Source organism: Chlamydotis macqueenii, chromosome 6 (assembly GCF_036417535.1).
Source record: "Chlamydotis macqueenii isolate bChlMac1 chromosome 6, bChlMac1.mat, whole genome shotgun sequence".
NCBI classification, from domain to species: domain Eukaryota; kingdom Metazoa; phylum Chordata; class Aves; order Otidiformes; family Otididae; genus Chlamydotis; species Chlamydotis macqueenii.
In genome coordinates this window covers 28,902,228-28,920,792 of record NC_141561.1, presented here as the reverse complement: position 1 = coordinate 28,920,792, position 18,565 = coordinate 28,902,228, and the positions used below count along the sequence as shown (strand labels likewise).

General features: G+C 49.9%; 1 protein-coding gene across 1 annotated transcript; it reads left to right on the top strand.

Moving 5' to 3' along the window:
- The first annotated feature begins 6,796 nt into the window (after positions 1-6,796).
- LOC147600222 (ubiquitin carboxyl-terminal hydrolase 36-like) lies at positions 6,797-17,656 on the top strand. Its single transcript, XM_086750617.1, has 5 exons — positions 6,797-7,025; positions 7,097-7,330; positions 8,990-9,049; positions 16,348-16,445; positions 17,375-17,656. Exons 1-5 carry the CDS (start codon positions 6,797-6,799, stop codon positions 17,654-17,656), a joined length of 903 nt encoding a protein of 300 aa, XP_086606743.1.
- Positions 17,657-18,565: the final 909 nt, after the last annotated feature.

Sequence of the window (18,565 nt, the reverse complement as noted above, 5' to 3'; positions counted from 1 at the left end):
AGGGTAAGGCACTTTTTCTTTGAAATCTGTCTGCTCTGGATAGCCTGCCCGTAAGGCGCGGCGAAAGCTTCGCAGAGCTGGCGCTCAGAGGGTACCCGTCTGTTCTGGAAGCCTAGGCGTCTGCCCGTAAGTCATAAGCGAAAGCTACTGCTGGGTTGGACATTTGCGTATTTGGGACTGTGGGGTAACGTTAGAAGGGATGCAGGTACGCTGGAGGGGCGGTCCGTGGCGACTCACGCACTGGACGCGGATGAATCCATCAGTGCAGGGGTTAGGTGTGTCCCTGTATGTGGTGGGCACGGATAAGTCCAGGAGTGCAGGGGGCAGGTGCGTCCACGTACGTGGTAGGCACGGATAAGTCCATGAGTGTAGGGGTAGGTGCGTGGCGGGCATGGATGGGTCTATGGTTGCAGGGGGGCGGGTGCGTTCGCGTGCGTAGCGGGTGTACGGGTATTTAACCCTGTGTTGCGCAGCATTAAATTGAAGGCTTGGCTTGACGATATCCGTGTGATGCCCTGCTTTCCCCGGAGCAGGGCTCCGGTGCGTGCGGGGTAAGTTAGCTGGCAAGAGAAGCCTGCAGGGACAATTGTCATTTGCATTGGTTTGGTTTTTGTATTTGGGACAATTGTCATTTACATTTGTCTGGTGTTTGGCATTTGGTCTAAATTGTTTACGAGTATGGGAAGTATTGGTAAGGTTTGTACACAGCTTGGAAAGGGGCCCCAGGGTGTTTTAGGAGTGATTTACAAGCTGGTAATTGTTGCTTCAATGCTGGTTTTTGGTGTTTTTTTTTATTTTTTTTTAAGTCTGTATGCATGTGTTGTGGTGTACGGGACTTGAATAATATACAGTATTGCATTTGGGGTTTTAAACTTTTCTTGGTGATGGGATTGAATTTGTCTGTAGAACAGTATTATTGTCTTTATGGTACCAAAAACTCTTTTGTAAAATATGGGAAAACACATAACTTCTATGTCTACCTCAATGGGAGGGGAAACATTAATGAAGTCTCTACTGGGATGTGTTCTTAAACAGTGGGAGGATATAAGGGGAGACCCAATGACTAGGAAAAATTGATACAATATTTTACAGTTGATGTTATCTTGTAGAAGGGAAAGAAAGTGAGATGTGGTCCCCTATGTTGATTTGTTCTTTGCTTTGAGAAATCACCCCGAGTGGCAGAAAGATTGCGGATATGTCCCCAAGGATCTGATGGCTTTGGCATTAGAGGAAAAAAAAAAAAAAAAAAAAAAACGAAAAAAGGTTGAAAAGATCTTGTTTGGCTTGTAGCATAAAAAGTGGTGTTTAAATTGTGGAACTGAAGAGGAAGACATAGAATTCATGTGTTAAATTCATGTGTTAAATTCATGTGTTAAATTTCTGTGTTGTCTCTAAGTGTTGATGCAGGTTTAACAAATGAAACAGTAGAAAAAGGGGGCAGAACACCGAACCGCTGGTGGGAGCTGTAGAGAGGGGCAGTTGGATGATGAGGGATTCAGTCCTATTGCAGGGAGAACTGGAAGCCGACAAGACCAGACAGAACAAGGAGCGGCTTGAGCCCTGCCCCGCACTTCGACAAGCGGTAGGGGAACAAACCGGGGATGAGGTCGGGGTGTGGTAGAGGAATGGATAAAATAACCGCAATAGGAGAGAGATTGGGAAAATCAGTGTGCAAAGTGTGAAGAATGGTGGCACTGGAAAAATGAATGTCCTTATTCTGAAAAAGAAACAAAAAACTGGCAGCACAGCAGATGCCTGTGTCAGAGGTGCAAAGAGGACTGGGGGAGAATTCCCCAGCAGAACCCCTGGTTACAATCCAGCTGGGGACCCAAACCAAGGATTTTCTATTTTGATACTGGAGCTATTCAGTTTTAAGTACTTGTAGAAGAAAATTGAGTAAAAAGCACGTAGACAAAATTGGTGCCACAGGGAAAGCTGAACAGAAATTTTTCTTTCAATCCTTAACTTTAAGCTGGGTAAGCAATGGGAACTGGCCAATTTTTATATATACCAGAGTGTCCTGTTGCCTTACTGGGGAGAGATTTATTGAGCAAATTGCAAGCAAAAGTTAATTTTTAAAACTGTGAAATGCAATTAAATATACCCTAATCAAAAGCCACAGAGTCAAGAATTTTTGTGTTACAGACAACTTCAGAGCCATATGAAATCCCTCAAGAAGTGGACAATGCAGTAACTCCTTTGGTGCGGGCTGGCGAAGTTCCCGGACATTCAAAAGCAGCAGAACCGGTAAAGATTCTTCTAATGGAAAGCACCAAACCGGTAAGACAAAACCAGTACCCTTTAAAATTAGAAGCTAGAAGAGGCCTTGAGAAAATAATTGAAATTTAAAAAAAAATATCGACTATTAGTCGAATGTGAACCAGAATTCAATACTCCCATTTTACCCGTGAAAAAAGCCAAAAAGTGAGGAATATAGGTTAGAACAAGATTTTAATAGCAATAAATTTATTAGTCCAAGATATTCACCCCTTAGTGGCAAACCCATATACCTTGTTGACAGCTTTAAAAGAAAATCACAAGTGGTTCACAGTATTGGACTTGAAGGATGCCTTTTTCTGTATTCCCCTTGACAAAAATAGTCAGGCGTATTTTGCCTTTGAACTGGAAAATCCCACAACTGGGCAGAAGACTCAGCTCAGCTGGGCAGTGCTACCTCAAGGATTTAAAAATAGCCCAACGATCCTTGGAAATCAATTGGCTAAGGAATTAGAAACATGCAAAATAATTTATCCTGAAAGACTGGTGTTGCAATATGTAGATGACATTTTAGTAGCCACAGAAACCAGAGAAGAATATTTCAACTTGACTACTAACCTGCTAAATTTCTTGGGCCAAAGTGATAACAGAGTTTCCAAGACGAAAGCACAGATTGGAAAAGAGACTGTCATGCATTTGGGATTTGAAATCACACAGGGACAAAGACGACTTGGAAATGAGAGAAAAGAGGCGATTTGCCAAATGCCGGAGCCAAAAGGAGCTAAGGAGCTGCGAACATTTCTGGGAATGGCTGGCTGGTGTCACCTGTGGATTAAAGGAATCGAAGGAGGGACCCCTTGTGTGGGACCTGGAGCTCGAAAGGCATTCCAGAATGTGAAGGCAGCTCTGATGTCCACTCCTGCTCCAGGGTTGCCCGATTTAACCAAACCCTTTGAACTGTTTGTTCGTGAAAGACAGCACTCAGCTCTCAGAAGAATCCTTTCTCAGAAAAATGGAGAATGAAGAAGACCGGTTGGTTATTTCTCCAAACAATTGGACAATGTTAGCCAAGGATGACCAGGTTGTCTACGAGCTGTAGCAGCAACTGTCCTCCTGATTTAAGAAGCTCGTAAGCTGACAACTGGACAGTCAAGAACAGTTTATGTACCGCATACGGTGCTTTCTGTTCTGGAACAGAAAGAAGGACACTGGTTATCGCCAAGCAGGATGCTCAAACATCACATTGTCCTGTTGGAACAAGATGATGTCAAATTGAAAACAACTACAACAATAAATCCTGCCATCTTTTTAAATTCAATAGAAGAAGAAGAAGTTCTAAGTCATGACTGCCTACAGACCATCAAACAAGTTTATTCCAGCAGAAGTAACAGAAGAGTGAACATATACCTGACCCAGAATTCAAGATATGCACTGATGGAAGCAGCTTCGTGAGAAACAGAAGAAGATTGGCTGGATATGCAATAACAACAACAAACTCTGTTATTGACGCAAAGCCGCTCTCAGTGAACACCTGAGCACAAAAGGCGGAATTGATAACTAGCCCTCATAAAAGCCCGAAAAAGGACAGAAGAGAAAAAGTGAATATCTGGACTGATTTAAAGTGTGCTTTTGGAGCAGTACATGCCCATGGAGCCACGTTGAAAGAAAGAGGAACGCTGACAGCACAAGGAACTGTGGGATATTTGGAAAGCAATGGACACATAGTGAACAATCCAGACACAATGGGACTGTTTCAGAGGCCTCTGCAGGCAGTAGGCCCTCGATGTAGTAGATGGGAATATGAGCAAGTGTATCAATGTACGCGAATGTAGCGAAGTGAGCTATGCGGATGGGAATATGGGCGAATGTATCGAAGTGAACAGGACCTGAGCACAATGGACAAAGCGAGTATACATGCTGAGAAGCAACGGTACAATAGACAAAGTAAGAAATACGTGACTATATCCAGTATACATCTTTAACCAATCAAATTAGGACTTTAGGAGTACGGACAGCACATACTAACCAATCAATGAATGACTTGCTATGTCTATATAATCTGAGCTATCTAGGCAATAAAGTGGCATTTGCTTGATCATATTGGTCGTCAGCAGTGTCCGTTACTTCCGCGTCAACAAGGAACATCCATTAAACACCAAGAAGAAATTCTGCACTTGCTCCAAGTGGTGCAGAAACCCAAAGAAGTTGCAGTAATGCATTGCAAAGCCCACCAATTTGGGAATTCCCCAGTGAATATTGGAAATAAATTAGTCAATCAAAAGGCAAAGGAGAGAGCAGAAAAAGGCATCATGACAATAATACCAGGTAAAGAAATGAAATTTGAACAACAAACCCCAAATTACAGTAAGGTTGATTTGGAATTAGACAAAAAGTGTGAAATTTGTTTAAAGAATAACCCTAGAAATATTAAATAACCACCCCCAGGAACCACATATACGGGAAACTTGCCTGAAAATTATTGGCAGATTGATTTTCCGGAATTGCCACAACAAAATGGATATACATATCTATTGGTATTACTAGATATGGCCAAAAGTTTTTTTTTCCCTGTCGCACCAATAGGCAAGAGAAGTGGCAAAAAAAAAAAAATCTGTTAAAAGAAATAATATCATGGTTTAGAATCCCCAAAAGAATGTAATCAAACAGAGGTCCTCATTTTGTAGCTGAAATTATTCAAATATTGAGCAAAATTCTGGGAATTAAATTGAATTTACACACTCTTTTTGGCTATAATCTAATAGATAAGTAAAATTTGTCAGAAAATATCTTTAAAATGGCCTCACGGTCTTCCTTAAGCACTTCTGAGAATCACGATTCAATCCAGATCTAGGACTAAAATTAGTACATATGTTAATGTATGGAAAATCTTATCAGACTCCAACCCTTGTTCAAAATGGGACTGTTCCTGGGGATAATGAAATGGAATTGTATTTGATATCCCTTGGAAGAACTCTGAATGCTTTAAAAGGGTATGGAACTGCCATGGAGCCTCTTTCTTTAGATTCCCCAGTTCACTATTTTTAACCAGGAGATTATGTGTACCTGAAAACTTGGGAATCAGAATCTCTTCAATAAAAATTGAAAGAACCATATCAGGTGCTTCGAACACCATGCAGCCCCTAAATTTGAAGATAGTGATTCTTGGATTCATTATTTGAGAGACAAGAAGCACCGCCTCCAAAACAGAAACAATGGATTTCTAAAGAAACATGTCATTTAAAGTTAACAGTCTCTCATCTGTACTGAATTAGACAAAATCATACCAAAATAATGAAATCTATCAACGGAATTTTAGTAGTAATGTTAATAATACTTTTTGATTTACTGATTATGGAGATTAGTTATAAGTAAAAGAGACATTTAAAAAATAAAATAAGTCTCAAAGGGGGGAAACGTTACATGACATAAACGTTGAAAATTAAATATCAATATGAGGTGATTCTTTCTAACTGTAGAACTGTAGTCACATAGGTTAAAAAATTTTATTCCGGATTTCGGTAACAACCCAAGTGCACGATGGCTTTAAGGGCTCTGCTGAGATTCCAACTCACAGCTGCACTCTTGACCCAAAATGTTGCTGGGGAGCAGTTTCTGCAACAGCCACAGAACCAGTTTTCCAGTGCCGCGGCATACAAGAAGTTGAAGGCAAAGTTAAGTGACCAAACCCGCTTTTTTTCTTTAAGTCAGCCACCTGTTCCATTGCCATCCCCTTCAGCTCTCTCCAGCAGATTTCAAAGAAATCTGGCAAGCCTGTTCTTATCAGATATCCTCCCACATTTCCGTATCATTTTCCCTGAAGAATTCCCGGAAAGCAAAACCTTAGTGAGCTCTCCACGTTGCACATGAAGCGCGGGCACTTGTAGCCTGGCTGTGTGGCTGAAACACAGCTCTGGCGGTGGTTGTCAGAAGAGCCGCGAGGAAGGAACAGCTCTGTGGGGCTCCCAGCACAAGTCCCAGCTAGGGATGGAGGGCGAATCCCATTGTCGCTTCCCACCCCGCGCCCGCCACCCCCACGCACCTTCTTTGGTCTGGGCATTGGTGATCTGCAGGTTGCTGTTGGGTGCCTTCAGCTTCTCCCGGGCCATGATCTGGCACTTGAGGTCGCGCAGGGAGATGTGCAGGCCGTTGAAGATCAGCGTGTGGTTCTTGAGGCTGGAGGAGAACTTATAGTGCAGGCAGGACATGGTGAGGGCAAGGCGGTGTGTCCTCGGCAGCGGCGCCTACCGCAGCACACAGGGCGGTGGGCTCTGCTCTGAGTTGGGGCACGCAGCCCCGGCTCGGCCTCCGCTCCCTGTCTGGCACACAGCGCTGCCAGGCCGGTGTGTTTGGTGGCTACGGCGACTGCGGTGCCCCGGCCTCAGAGTCCTGCCAGGGCTTTAGGGGCACCAAGCAGAGGGGCTGGGCCAGCGGTGGTTCTAGGCCACGTTCCGTTGCCCCGACAAGACACTGCCTGGCGCCACGAGCGGAAGCAAACAGAACAGTCCGGCCATGCCTGGTCACCTGTCTGCTGGCTGTGCAGCCAGGGCCACTGGACTGGATCATCCTGACCGGGAGGAAGATGGAGGAGGCGCTGAAGCTGGGCCGCAGGGAGGCGGGCAAGGAAGGGGAGCTGGGTGGGCTGCTGGCTGCCTCGTTGGAGAAGCTGCAGGAGATGGAGTTGGAGCCCGCCAGCCGTGGCTCCTCCTGCCCATGGGAGCGGCTGCGGGACAAGTACCCGCTGCTCGGCCCCCAGGCTGAGGCCGCTGACGGCCAGTGCGGCCCCGAGGAGGGGCTGCCCGGCAAGCAGGGTAGGCAGAGAGGGTGAGGGGGAGCCTCCCCACACTCGCAGCCCTGCGGCTCACTGCCCCTCTCCCTGCAGGCAGCGGCCGTGAGTCGGGGAGCGTGGGAGATGGCATCCCCGCACCCCAGAAGGTGCTCTTCCCTGCGGAGCGCCTCTCCATGGAGTGGGAGCAGATGTACCCAGTCAGCGCCGGGCTGCACAACGTGGGGAACACCTGCTTCCTCAACGCCGGCCTGCAGTGCCTGACCCACACGCCGCCGCTCGCCAACTACCTGCTCTCCGGGAAGCACAGCCAGACCTGTGAGTGGGGAGGCCCGGCTTGGCGGGCGGCAGTGGAGGAGGAGCGCCCGCCTGTCCTGCTCCCGGCGCCGTGCTCAGCACCTCTATGTGTGGCTCTGGCCAGGGCCGTGCGGGTGTCGGGATGCGCCTGCTCTGCTCCCTCCTGCCTGTTTCTCCGTCCAGAGGTCATCCTTGTGTCCGGGGAGGCTTTGTCTCTGCTGGGCGTAGCCAGGACTGAGATGGGTCCAAGGGGGTCTGCTGGCTTCCTGGGGGCTGAGCTGGGGGTCCCACACAGCCCCTGCCTGTGGGGAGTGCGTGAGGGCAGGGCCCAAGGCTGCGTGCAGGCAGCAGCTGCTGTTGCTGGGGGGCTTTGAAAGGGAGTCCGGCAGGCACCGCTCCCAGCTGTGCCCAAGGGGAGCACGCGGGGCTCGCAGCCCTGTGCGTAGGGCTCTGCTGCGGTCTGCCCCTCAGTGCCGAGCGCTGGGCTCCTCCAGCGCGTCCCTGTGACCTGTTTTCCATCCACGTGGACAGTGTCTCGTCTGGGGGGTTGCGCTGGCTGGTACTGTGACTCGGGCTGTTACCGAAATCCGGAATAAAACTCCTTAACAGCAATGAGAAGTTAAGAAGCAGGCACTCCTTTATTGCAGCGCTGGGCACACGGGGATCGCTCCACCCAGCGTGCACGCCTGTCTCATCCAATAGCACAGTTAAATACACATTTGATATACATATTCAATAGATTTACGAGAAATGTCACACATAAACATCAACTTTCCGAGAAATCATTATAATACATCTCCTCCCATTCGCGCATGCTCAGTAATTTGAGTCAGGGGTCTTCTGGTGGTATCGGGGGTCGTCAGGACACCCCCTCCTCAAATTCGTCGGTTGAACCCCTCCTTGAAATCTCCATATGTGGTCCTGAGAACAAGGTCATCTTGTCCTTGAATCTTCTGGCTTAAAAGTGATGGCTTAGAGCCCAAACAACATACCTGGGCCTCGTTCTACCACCCCCAAACTTTCCCCAACACATTGGGCCAATTATTTAAGATAAGGAGGTGCCATCCTTCTCAGATAAGGAAGTTTTATGTTCCTTAAGGTAAGGATACTTCATATATAAAACTTAACCCTATATTTCTATGGTTAGTAAAATCACTCTACATTTATATTCCAGAATCACATTGATTAAGTATTCTCCTATTATTAACCATTGATATTGTTATTAATTATAATTCTGCTGATTGAAGTCCTCGATACCCAGATCGAGATGGAAGGGTACGGGGTTTCCTAGCAGCGAGCTGGTATTCGTAAGGGGTTTGCAACACTTCGAAGGTTTTGCAGCATTTGTTTCAGAGGTTTTGCAGCACCGGGACCTGTCACAGAAGGTAACGTGAGAGCAGATGCTCTCACTAACGTGGCCCTCGTTCCAAACACACTCACGCAGGCTGAGCTGTCCCATGAATTTTATCACCAAGACTCTGCAGCCCTTCAACGACAATTATAGCTAACACGGGAACAAGCTCGGGCAACTGTGCGTTCCTGAAGCAGCTGCCAGAACACAGTTACGCCACCTTGATATGGGGTTAATCCGCGAGGTTTGTGCTCTCAAGAATTGTGGCAATCTGATATAACTCTCGTCCCGTCATTGGGCCCACACAAATATGTGCATGTAACTATCGACACCCATCCCAGCTTATTGTTTGCCTCTGCTCATGCAGGAGAACGTGCTCGAGATGTTTGCCAACACTGGACGTCAGCGTTTGCTTTCATGGGGGTTCCCACATGTATAAAAACAGGTAACGGGCCAGCGTATGCTTCTCGCGCAGTCCAAACCATCCTTGCTCTGTGGGGCACCCAGCGTGTTACTGGTATCCCGCACAACCCCACTGGACAGGCCGTCACTCAACGCGCCCATGGCACACTTAAAAATATGCTGTTAGAACAAGAAGGGGGAACGGAAGGGAGATCTGCAAACGAAAAGTCAGCGAAAGCAATGTATGTGCTCAGTTGTCTAAATGGTTGGAGTGACAATTCTTCCCCAATACAGAAACATTTTGGATCGTCTCCTGTACCTGAGGCCATCCAAGGGCAAGCTCCGGGGATGGTCAAGAATCTGGAAGCAGGGAACTGGGAAGGACCGTTCCCTCTTGTAACGTGGGGAAAAGGATACGCTTGTGTCTCTACAGGAGCAGTGAACACATGGATCCCTGCGCGACGGGTACGACCGGCACTCCAGGCTGCCTTGCATTCGTCGGATTGTTAACGAGCTGTGTGGCAGCTCCGTGGACATCAGTCACGGAAAGCAGAAATGTGTAGGGAACTATCAAAACCCAGCACTACTCCAGTGCCCGCCCTGATGGGGGGTTTTTCATATGTGGAGACTGTGCGTGGGCAGGGATGCCCTCCCATACGGGGGGCTCTGCACCATGGGAACCTTGGGGATGTTTACACCCAATAACGCAGTGATTTTACAGCGTAAAAGACCTAAACGAAGTACATGTAGCTTTGATTCTGACTGCCAAGACAATACAGAGTTTGGGAACCCAAGTGAAATTATTGCTGCTCCAGTCTTTGCACTTGGTGTGGCAAGTGCCCAGGCTTCGCTACGCTAAATAAATTGGGCTGTTGGCTTGCTAAGCAAACAAACACAACTGCATCGGCGCTGTCAGCGCTGCTGACTGATGCAGGTGCTGCACGTGACGCTACTGTACAAAACAGAACTGCTGTCAGCCTGCAGAGCACATCTGACAGGCCTGGTTGCGTGCGCTGGCCACGCGTGCAGCAGCGTCTGGTCAGTACTCTTCCTCTGAATCTGCCGAGGGGATAAACAGAGGCGGCTCGGGGCGCAGGAGAGAGACAGGGCCCAGAGCGCACTCTGCGAACAACAGGGGAGCCCTAAAGGTGCTGCGCCTGCCTCCTTTCTCTGCCCTGACCCTGCTGATAAGCACCCTCCTGCTCGGCGGTGTCTCCGGTGCAGTCGGGGTGGTAACAGAACAGAGCAGCAATAGAATTTTTATTATGAGCACAAAATCACGGTTGCCAGGATTTTGATGGGCTTTGCTGCACGAATCTGTCTGATCATTCGGAATCCATTCACAAAAGCATTCAAAACTTGCAAAAAGGAGTACAGAAACGGCAACAAAGGGATGGCTTTGATGTATTCAGAAATCTTTTTGGTGGGTTGACAAAAGCTTACTACAAATAGCTGTAGGATGCTCATTCATTCCTTTTAGATGTGCATTTTGACTTTAATAGATAAAGCCTTGCAACAAGCCTCTTCTCAGAAACAAAGCAGGGGAGATGTGGGTATTCCTCCAGCCAGTACGGTGCCAGTGAAAGCGCACCGACCTTGGGGGAGGGATACAATCCTGCTCGCAGGAAGAAGCCATGGCAGGAGAAGGGAAGCTTTAGGATACAAGACATTGTCAGCAGAACTTATGGCTTGTTTCAACAGAGGCTTGCAAAAAACTAGTCACTGGCTTTGTAGGTAAGGAGGTTGCTGCAGTTGTTATGTCTGTAACAGCAGAAGAATGCTGTAGTAGAAAACTACTAGAAAGCAGTGAAACTCAGTTTTGCTCAGCAAACATGAATATTTGTGATCAGTAATTTTATTGGCTAAGCTTGTGTGTGGCATAACTGTTGACTGGACAAGAATGAAGTAAGGATGGGTTATGTTACTCTGGAAAGGAGCCATTATGGTAATTACAGCATTGTTGACCATGGCACGTGCTCTCCCTTGTATTTTACGATGTCTACAAGAAGCCCTCACAAGAGCTTTCGATAGAAGCGCATACGCTGTGCTGTTAAAACAAGAAGGGGGAATTGTTGGGGACGACAAGTATCAGAAGCCACGGGAATGAGAAACAAGAAGCCACGGGAATGAGAAACAAGGGACTTTCCAAGAGAAGGAAAACAAGAGAAAGGACATCTGGGGGTGGATGGGCGATCGGAGGGTAGATAAGCACATAAACTGTAACAATAAATGATTTCACTTAGCGTGCAGCGGGGGTCCGTGACTACGTTCCCACAGGCTTCCCTCGGCCATGGACACTTTCTGAGGCCCAGAAAAGCTCACAACGCTCACCTGGCTGTCCTGTCCGGGCCAGGCCACAGCACTCACGCTGATCTGCTCCACAGCCTTCCCCGGCACTGAGGCCAGGCTGACAGGCCTGTGCTTCCCCGCATCCTCCTGTGGCTCTTCCTGTGGACGGGCGTCACGCGTGCTGCCCTCCTGTCAGCCGGGGCCTCCTCGCTTGGCCAGGGCTGCTGGGCAGTGGTGGAAAGTGGCCTGCTGAGCACTTCGGCCAGCACCCTCAGCCCCAACGGGCGGGTCCCGCCCGGCCCCGCAGATCTGTGTGTGTCGCAGTGCGGTCGCAGGGCGCTGACCATTTCCCCCGGGGGGTGGGGGCTGCATTGTGCTCCCCGTGCCGGTCTCTGGCTCGGGGGCTGGGCACCCTGAGCACAGCTCGCCGGCACAGATGAGGCGCAGGAGGCGTTCAGCGCCGCAGCCTTTTCCTCAGCTTCTGTCCCCGCGCTGCCCCTGCCCCGCCAGGGACGGGGATTCTCCTCAGCCCTGCTGCTGCTGCTCCTGTCTGTGCAGACACAGCTTTCACGCTCTCTCACGGCAGTGGCAGATTCAGCTCTCGCTGGGCGCTGGCACTGCCAGTTCTACGCCCGCACACCCTCACGGCGTCCTTGGCGTCCTGCAGAGCTGCTGCCCAGGCCCGGCCGCGCGGGGGCAGTGCCCGGCCTGCGCCCGAGGGGATGCCGCCTGGGATTGGTCGCTGGGCTGTCACTCTGCCCCCGTTTGGGCCTGCCCTGAAAGGATTCTGTTTGGGATTGGTCCGCTGGGCTGTCACTCTGCCCCCGTTTGGGCCTGCCCTGAAAGGATGCTGGCTTTGATTGGTCCTCTGGGCTGTCACTCTGCCCTGGTCTGGGCTGCCGTGAGGGGATGCTGGCTCTGATTGTCCCAGGGTGGTGAAGCTGCTCGGCTGCAGTGCCCGCCCTCCACCTGGGGCAATGCTTCCTCTGATTGGCTGCCTGGGATTTCCTCCCATCTAATGACGGGTCAGACAGCTTATCAATCATCACGTGCTGCTCTCCCACACGGCGTGATTGGTGGAGCCAGCCTGCCCCGCCCCTGCAGGGTGCCCAGCTTTTTCCACTCTTGCCGCCTTTCGTGCAGGCTGAAACTGAGAGTGCAGACTCTCTCGGTGTATCTTTGGACCTATAAAAAGTGGGGTTTGCCCTAAAAAGAGAGTTTAGACACTTAAAATGAAGCTCTAGGCCTGAATAATGTTGTGATTCCTAAAATGAAGGCTTTGAGCTGTAGAAGTGGGGTTAGGGCCCTGTGAATGAGAATTTGGACTCCAGAAATGAAGCTTGGAGCCCTGTAACGGATGGTTTGGAAACGGAAATGAGGCTTTGGACACTGCAATGAGCTTCAGTGTCTTAAAGCAATATTTGGGCTCTGAAAAGGAGACTTTGCAAACTAAACCCGAGGCTTTGACCCTGAAAATTAGGTGTCAGGCCACATTTTAGACATTGGACCTAAAGTGAAGGTTTGGACCATAAAAACGAGGCTTTGAAATCTGTAGGAGAGAGTTCAGGCCCTCAAAATTGAGGTCTGGAAAATAAAAATGAGATTTCGGCCATGAGAAGTCGATGCCGCAAGCCTGTCAGTGTTTAAGAGGCACTTGGGCAGTGTCGGTATTAACGAGCTTTAACGTGGTCAGCCCTGAACTGGTCAGGCAGTTTGACCAGATGATCATTGTAGGTCTCTTCCAACTTAAATATTCTGCTCTTTTGTATTCTAAAAAAAAAAAAAAACAAAAAAACCCCCAAAAAACAGGCTTCTTTGGGCCCCACTCTTGCAGACTGGATCCTACAAATTAGTCTATGCGAGCTTTGGGAGCTAAAAAGAGTGTTTGGACCGCAGCAGTGAGCCTTTCAACGCTCAAAATCAGAGTTGAGGCATTAAAAATGACACTTTGGGCCCTTAAACTGAGTCTTTGAACCTTTGGAGTAGGGCTTGAACTTCTAAATGATGGTTTGTATCCTAAAAATGAGATTTTAGATGTTGAAAATGACTGTTTGGACAACCAAAATGAGAGTTTGGGCCCTAAAAATGAGACTTGAAGTTTGAACTTTAAAAACATGTGACTGCACCTTAAAACTGGGTCTTTGGACACTGAAACGAGCCCTTGGACCCGGAAAATGATTGTCGTAGTTCAGCCCCGATCGGGACCAAACTACGCAGTCTCCGTTCCTCTCACAAGACAAGTTCTTCACAACAGGCTGGCAGACACCTCTCAGGACCTTTTTACATCTCATTCACATCTCCTCTCCTCCCCACTTCTCTCATCCGGGCCGGGCCCAGTCGGGCCCAGTCACCGCCCGGCGGGAGGCCAGAGGGTGAGGCCTGCAAGGCCCACGAGGCTCGTGCCTCCCCCTCTCTGTTCCACTCAGCTCCTTCACATCTTCTCTACTTCCTTTTTTTTCTGTTTTCCCCTTCTTAAATGCGTTACCGCAGAGGTGTTATCATGGAATGTGCTGACACCAGTCGGCTCGGCCTTGGCCAGCAGCGGGTCCGCCCTAGGCCCGGCCGAGTCCACTGAACAAAGAGGAGCAACTTCTAGCAGTTTCTGACAGAAGCTGCCACCTTAGGCCCCCCTCACTAAACAAAACCAGAACAGTGATGATTTAGTCTCTAAACTGTGGATTTGGGGCCCTTTAAATAGGATTGTGTGGCTTTACGATGCAGCTTTGGACTAAGAAATGAGGCTTTGTGCCCTAAACATGAAGGCTGGCAATGAAAAATGATGATTCGGGCCTTCAAAAGGAGGACATATCTAAATCTAATTAACACTTTCTCTTATCTTATATCTAATTAACAACATCTTATCTGAGTAAATTATGTTAACATCTCTAAATCTAATTAACAACGTTTTATCTTACCAAACTAAAAATGTGTCCCAGGCCAAGTTTGAGGCCTGTGGCTCTGGGGGATCAGAAGAGGAGGGTGATTGTTCACGAGGACAATCACAAGGAGAACACACATAAACCAACACAAGCATAGCAGTGCCCAACATCAAAAGTGCCCCAAAATAATGCGCCATCAAGGTGTTAATAATTTTGCTCATTTTTGCAACCTTTTTTTTTTTTCTTTTTTGCTGAGTCTGGCAACTGGCCCTCGTGGAGCTGGTGGCTGTGTGATCCTGGTCATGGGAACTGGGGTCTGGATACGCAGCAGGAAAATGGATTTCCACGCCTCCAGCCCAGAGCGCGTGTGTGGTTTGGGCCTAGAAACTTCTATCCCATATTTAGGCCCAGCGAATAAACACCACCACTATAAATTTGTTGTCAGTTTCTATACCATGCCGTGGATCCATGGTTGTTTCAAAAGAAAAACCATCTCATAGAATTCATATTGCTGATGGCGTGGTGTGGCACACAGCGCAAATGTGTTTGACGCCAAGGGGTGAGGCAGTAGTTATAAACTGCATACGAGGTACAGCACGTTGAATGAATTGTATAGAACAGGGAACGGTGCGTGGTACAAACATCAGCATGGCGAATCCACGGAACAAATAGAATAGGATTCGCTTGACCCATGGACTCCCAGGGAGCCAAGAAAGTGTGTCAATGTCCCAGCCTTTCCATGTCTGGTCAGGCGCGTGGGCTAGCTCCCGTATTCCTGCGGCAATTTGTTTAACAATTTTCCTGCTCTCATCAATTTTTAAACAACAATTAGAACCATTCAGTTTACCACAAACACCTCCTTCTGCGGCTAGCAGGTAATCGAGAGCTATGCGATGCGGTTGGCGTTTGTGTGGCCTGATCCGCCTGTAGGTCAAAGGCATGGGCCGTTTCGTTAGTAATCATTTTTAAATCGACTTTCACATACCCAACAATTAGTCGGGTTAAAAGCGTTGGCCACCTGCTGCCCTAGAGCTGTGAATTCATTTTGCCACCCCAAGCCAAAGAGGGGGCGCAGGTGTTTCCCCAAATATCAAAGGCGGCAACAACGATCGACCAAAACAATGTTTGTGATAATATGCCAAACATCCTATAAATATTAATAAAACTATCGGTGATGAAATCATACAGGCAATCAGCAGCTTCATATATTTCTTCAGGCTGGCGTCGAAAGATTTCATCTGGAAAAGAAAAGAAAAACCAAACTCGGCTCTTTTTTAAGGAAGCGGAAGCAGATCGTTGTGGGAAGGATGGAATAACCCACTGCTGTTAGTTTTATGTTCCTTCCCAGAGGCATCTTTTGCTTTCCATGCATCTGTGTTCAGAGCGCTGGTGGGTACCAGTGGTACAGTTCCGATGGCGGGTGCTCGGCCAAAACAGGTTTTCCCAGAAAATGGGAAGGGTTTTGTTTGTGGTCAGGGCCCGAGATGGCAGGTACCAAGGCGGGGGGTTTTGGACAAAAGGCCATGATTCTGGGTTACCCGTGTCAGTTAGAAAGGTTACTGTTTTCTCCGTGGCCCTACAGCCACTGTAACCAATAATCTCCTCTCATATTTACGGTGAGCTGTTTTACAAAAGTCCGTCCTCTGTTTCCCCCCACCTTCGGGGAACGGGGAACGTAGTTTCCTTCCACCCTCTTTTCTGCATCAGTTTCTTCCCCAAGGTCGATCAATGGTGGGGCACTAGCGGTTGTTTCAGAATTAACTTTTTACCCCCACCATGTTTGTACCAGTTTCTCGAACTTCTGGGTCGGAAGCCCATCCATTGAATCTCGGGGAATGCCAGTCTGGAGCCCCAGTTGCCACCATTCCTGACAGCTGAGGGGTCTCCCTCCCCCATGATCAATGGGTCGGACCGACTTCGAATCCTGACTGCTCTTGACCAGCGCCGGCCACCCTTTGCCTGGAGCCACCACCAAGACCGTACTTCCTCCCAAAGTTAATGAGTTCTTGGGCTACTTCTCCCCGTGTCCACACTTTCCTCCCTGTCCTCCTGTGATCGGGGGTCACTGTTCCCTCCAGAGCGCCTGTGGGTCTGTCTGCTATGGGGGTCCTTTGTATCTTCCCCTGTAGCTGGACCCCGGTGGGGTTCAGAGAATCAGGAAGTCCTCGAATTCGAGGAGTCGTCCGTTCCGGATCCACAGGCATCATCACTGGAGAGCCCTGGTCAGGTCTGAGCTCTCTGTCATACATCATCTGCAAACAAGCCTGGGGGACGCTCGTTGGTTTCTCCCTCGCACACATCTTCAGTTTTAACTGGGAGATTGTCCTGGTTCAGCCCCGCTCGGGACCAGACTGCGCAGTCTCTCTCTCGCTCCCCCCACCCCCCGAGAGAACAGGGAGAGATGATATAAGAAAAACAGCTCGAGGTTTGAGATAAGGACGGGGAGAGATCCTTAACGTTACCGTTACGGGCAAAACAGACTCACGTGACCTGGGGAAAACTATTCATTTATTTCTAAAACCAAAGCAGAAGAATGAGACAGGAAACAAGATAACCTCCCCCCACCCCTCCCTCTTCCCGGGCTTAACATTATCTCTACTACCTTCCCCCCCCGAGCGGCACAGGGGGGAAGAGGGAATGGGTCAGTCCATCACGCGTTGTTTTATGCCGCTTCTTTGTTGTCGGGAGAAGAACTCCTCACATTCCTCCCCTGCTCCAGCGTGGGGTCCCTCCCACGGGCCACAGTCCTTCATGAAACTGCTCTGGCGTGGGTCATCTCTTCCACGGGGTGCAGTCCCTCCAGAACGGCTGCCCCAGCGCGGGCCCTCCACGGGCCACAGCCGCTTTCAGGCACCCGCCTGCCCCGGTGTGGGGTCCTGCACGGGCTGCAGGGGGATCTCTGCTCCTCCGCGGGCCTCCACGGGCTGCAGGGGGACACCAGCTACTGAGAGGAAAATTAACTCCATCCCTGCCAAAACCAGGACATGGCCTCTTCTTCCTCAGCCCCAGCAGCAGCCAGGGCGCTGTGTGAGGGTCCCTGCGCCGGAGGGCTGGAATCTGCGTGGGCTGCAACGGGAGGCACTGCAAGGGGCAGGGAGATGATGAGCGCAAGTCCATGCCCTCCCTCCCCAGAGCACAGCCTTCGCTTGTCCCCAGGTCCCAGACGTGGCCCAGGGGACCCTGTCCCCCCAGCTGAAACCCTCACCGCTGCTCGTGTTGCTGCAGTCGCGGCACTCCCAAGAGTCAGCATCCTCCGCCACGGCCGAGCAGAGCTGGTGGGTCCCGCAGGAGGCACAGGAGCTGCAGAGCAGAAGTCTCCAGGGCCTAGGGGAGCAACGAGACCCACTGCCACCAACGGCCCCTGAGCTACGGGGTGCCAGCCCCGGCGCTGTGCTGAGCCCAGCTCCAGCCTGCTCCCGCCCTGGCAGCCGGGGCTGAGCTGCCGGCACGCACCCCGTGCCAGGCCTGGCTCAGCATCCCAGGGAACCTCCATAGAATCATAGAATCATAGAATGGTTAGGGTTGGAAGGGACCTTCAAAGGCCATCCAGTCCAACCCCCCTGCAAGGAGCAGGGACATCCCCAACCAGAGCAGGTTGCTCAGAGCCCCAGCCAACCTGGCCTTGAATGTTTCCAGGGATGGGGCTTCCACCACCTCTCTGGGCAACCTGTTCCAGTGTTCTACAACCCTCATTGTAAAAATTTTTTTTCCTAATATCCAAGCTAAATCTACCTCTCTCTATTTTGAAACCATTACCCCTCGTCCTATCACAACAGGCCCTACTGAACAGCCTCTCCCCATCTTTCCTGTAGGCCCCCTTGAGGTACTGGAAGACCGCTATCAGGTCTCCCCAGAGCCTCCTCTTCTCCAGGCTGAACAGCCCCAACTCTCTCAGCCTGTCCTCATAAGAGAGGTGCTCCAGCCCTTTTATCATCTTCGTGGCCTTCACTGGACCTTCTCCAACTGGTCCACGTCCTTCTTGTCTTGGGGGCTCCAGAACTGGACACAGTACTCCAGGTGGGGTCTCACCAGGGCAGAGTAGAGGGGGACAATCACCTCCCTCCACCTGCTGGCCACGCTTCTCCTGATGCAGCCCAGGATGCGGTTGGCCTTCTGGGCCGCAAGGGCGCACTGCCTGCTCATGTTAAGCTTCTCATCCACCAGCACTCCCAAGTCCTTCTCCTCAGGGCTGTTCTCAATCCATTCCCCGCCCAGCCTGTATTTGTGCCTGGGATTGCCCTGACCCAGGTGCAGGACCTTGCACTTGGCCTGGTTGAACTTCATGAGGTTGGCACGGGCCCACCTCTCCAGCCTGTCAAGGTCCCTCTGGATGGCATCCCTCCCTTC

Excerpts from the sequence above, each read along its gene's own strand:
- LOC147600222 (XM_086750617.1), top strand. The coding sequence starts at position 6,797 with ATGGAGGAGGCGCTGAAGCTGGGCCGCAGGGAGGCGGGCAAGGAAGGG. Across the intron at positions 7,026-7,096 it reads GGGGCTGCCCGGCAAGCAGG|GCAGCGGCCGTGAGTCGGGG; the intron begins GTAGGCAGAGAG and ends CTCTCCCTGCAG. Across the intron at positions 7,331-8,989 it reads CCAGACCTGTGAGTGGGGAG|CTTATTGTTTGCCTCTGCTC; the intron begins GCCCGGCTTGGC and ends CACCCATCCCAG.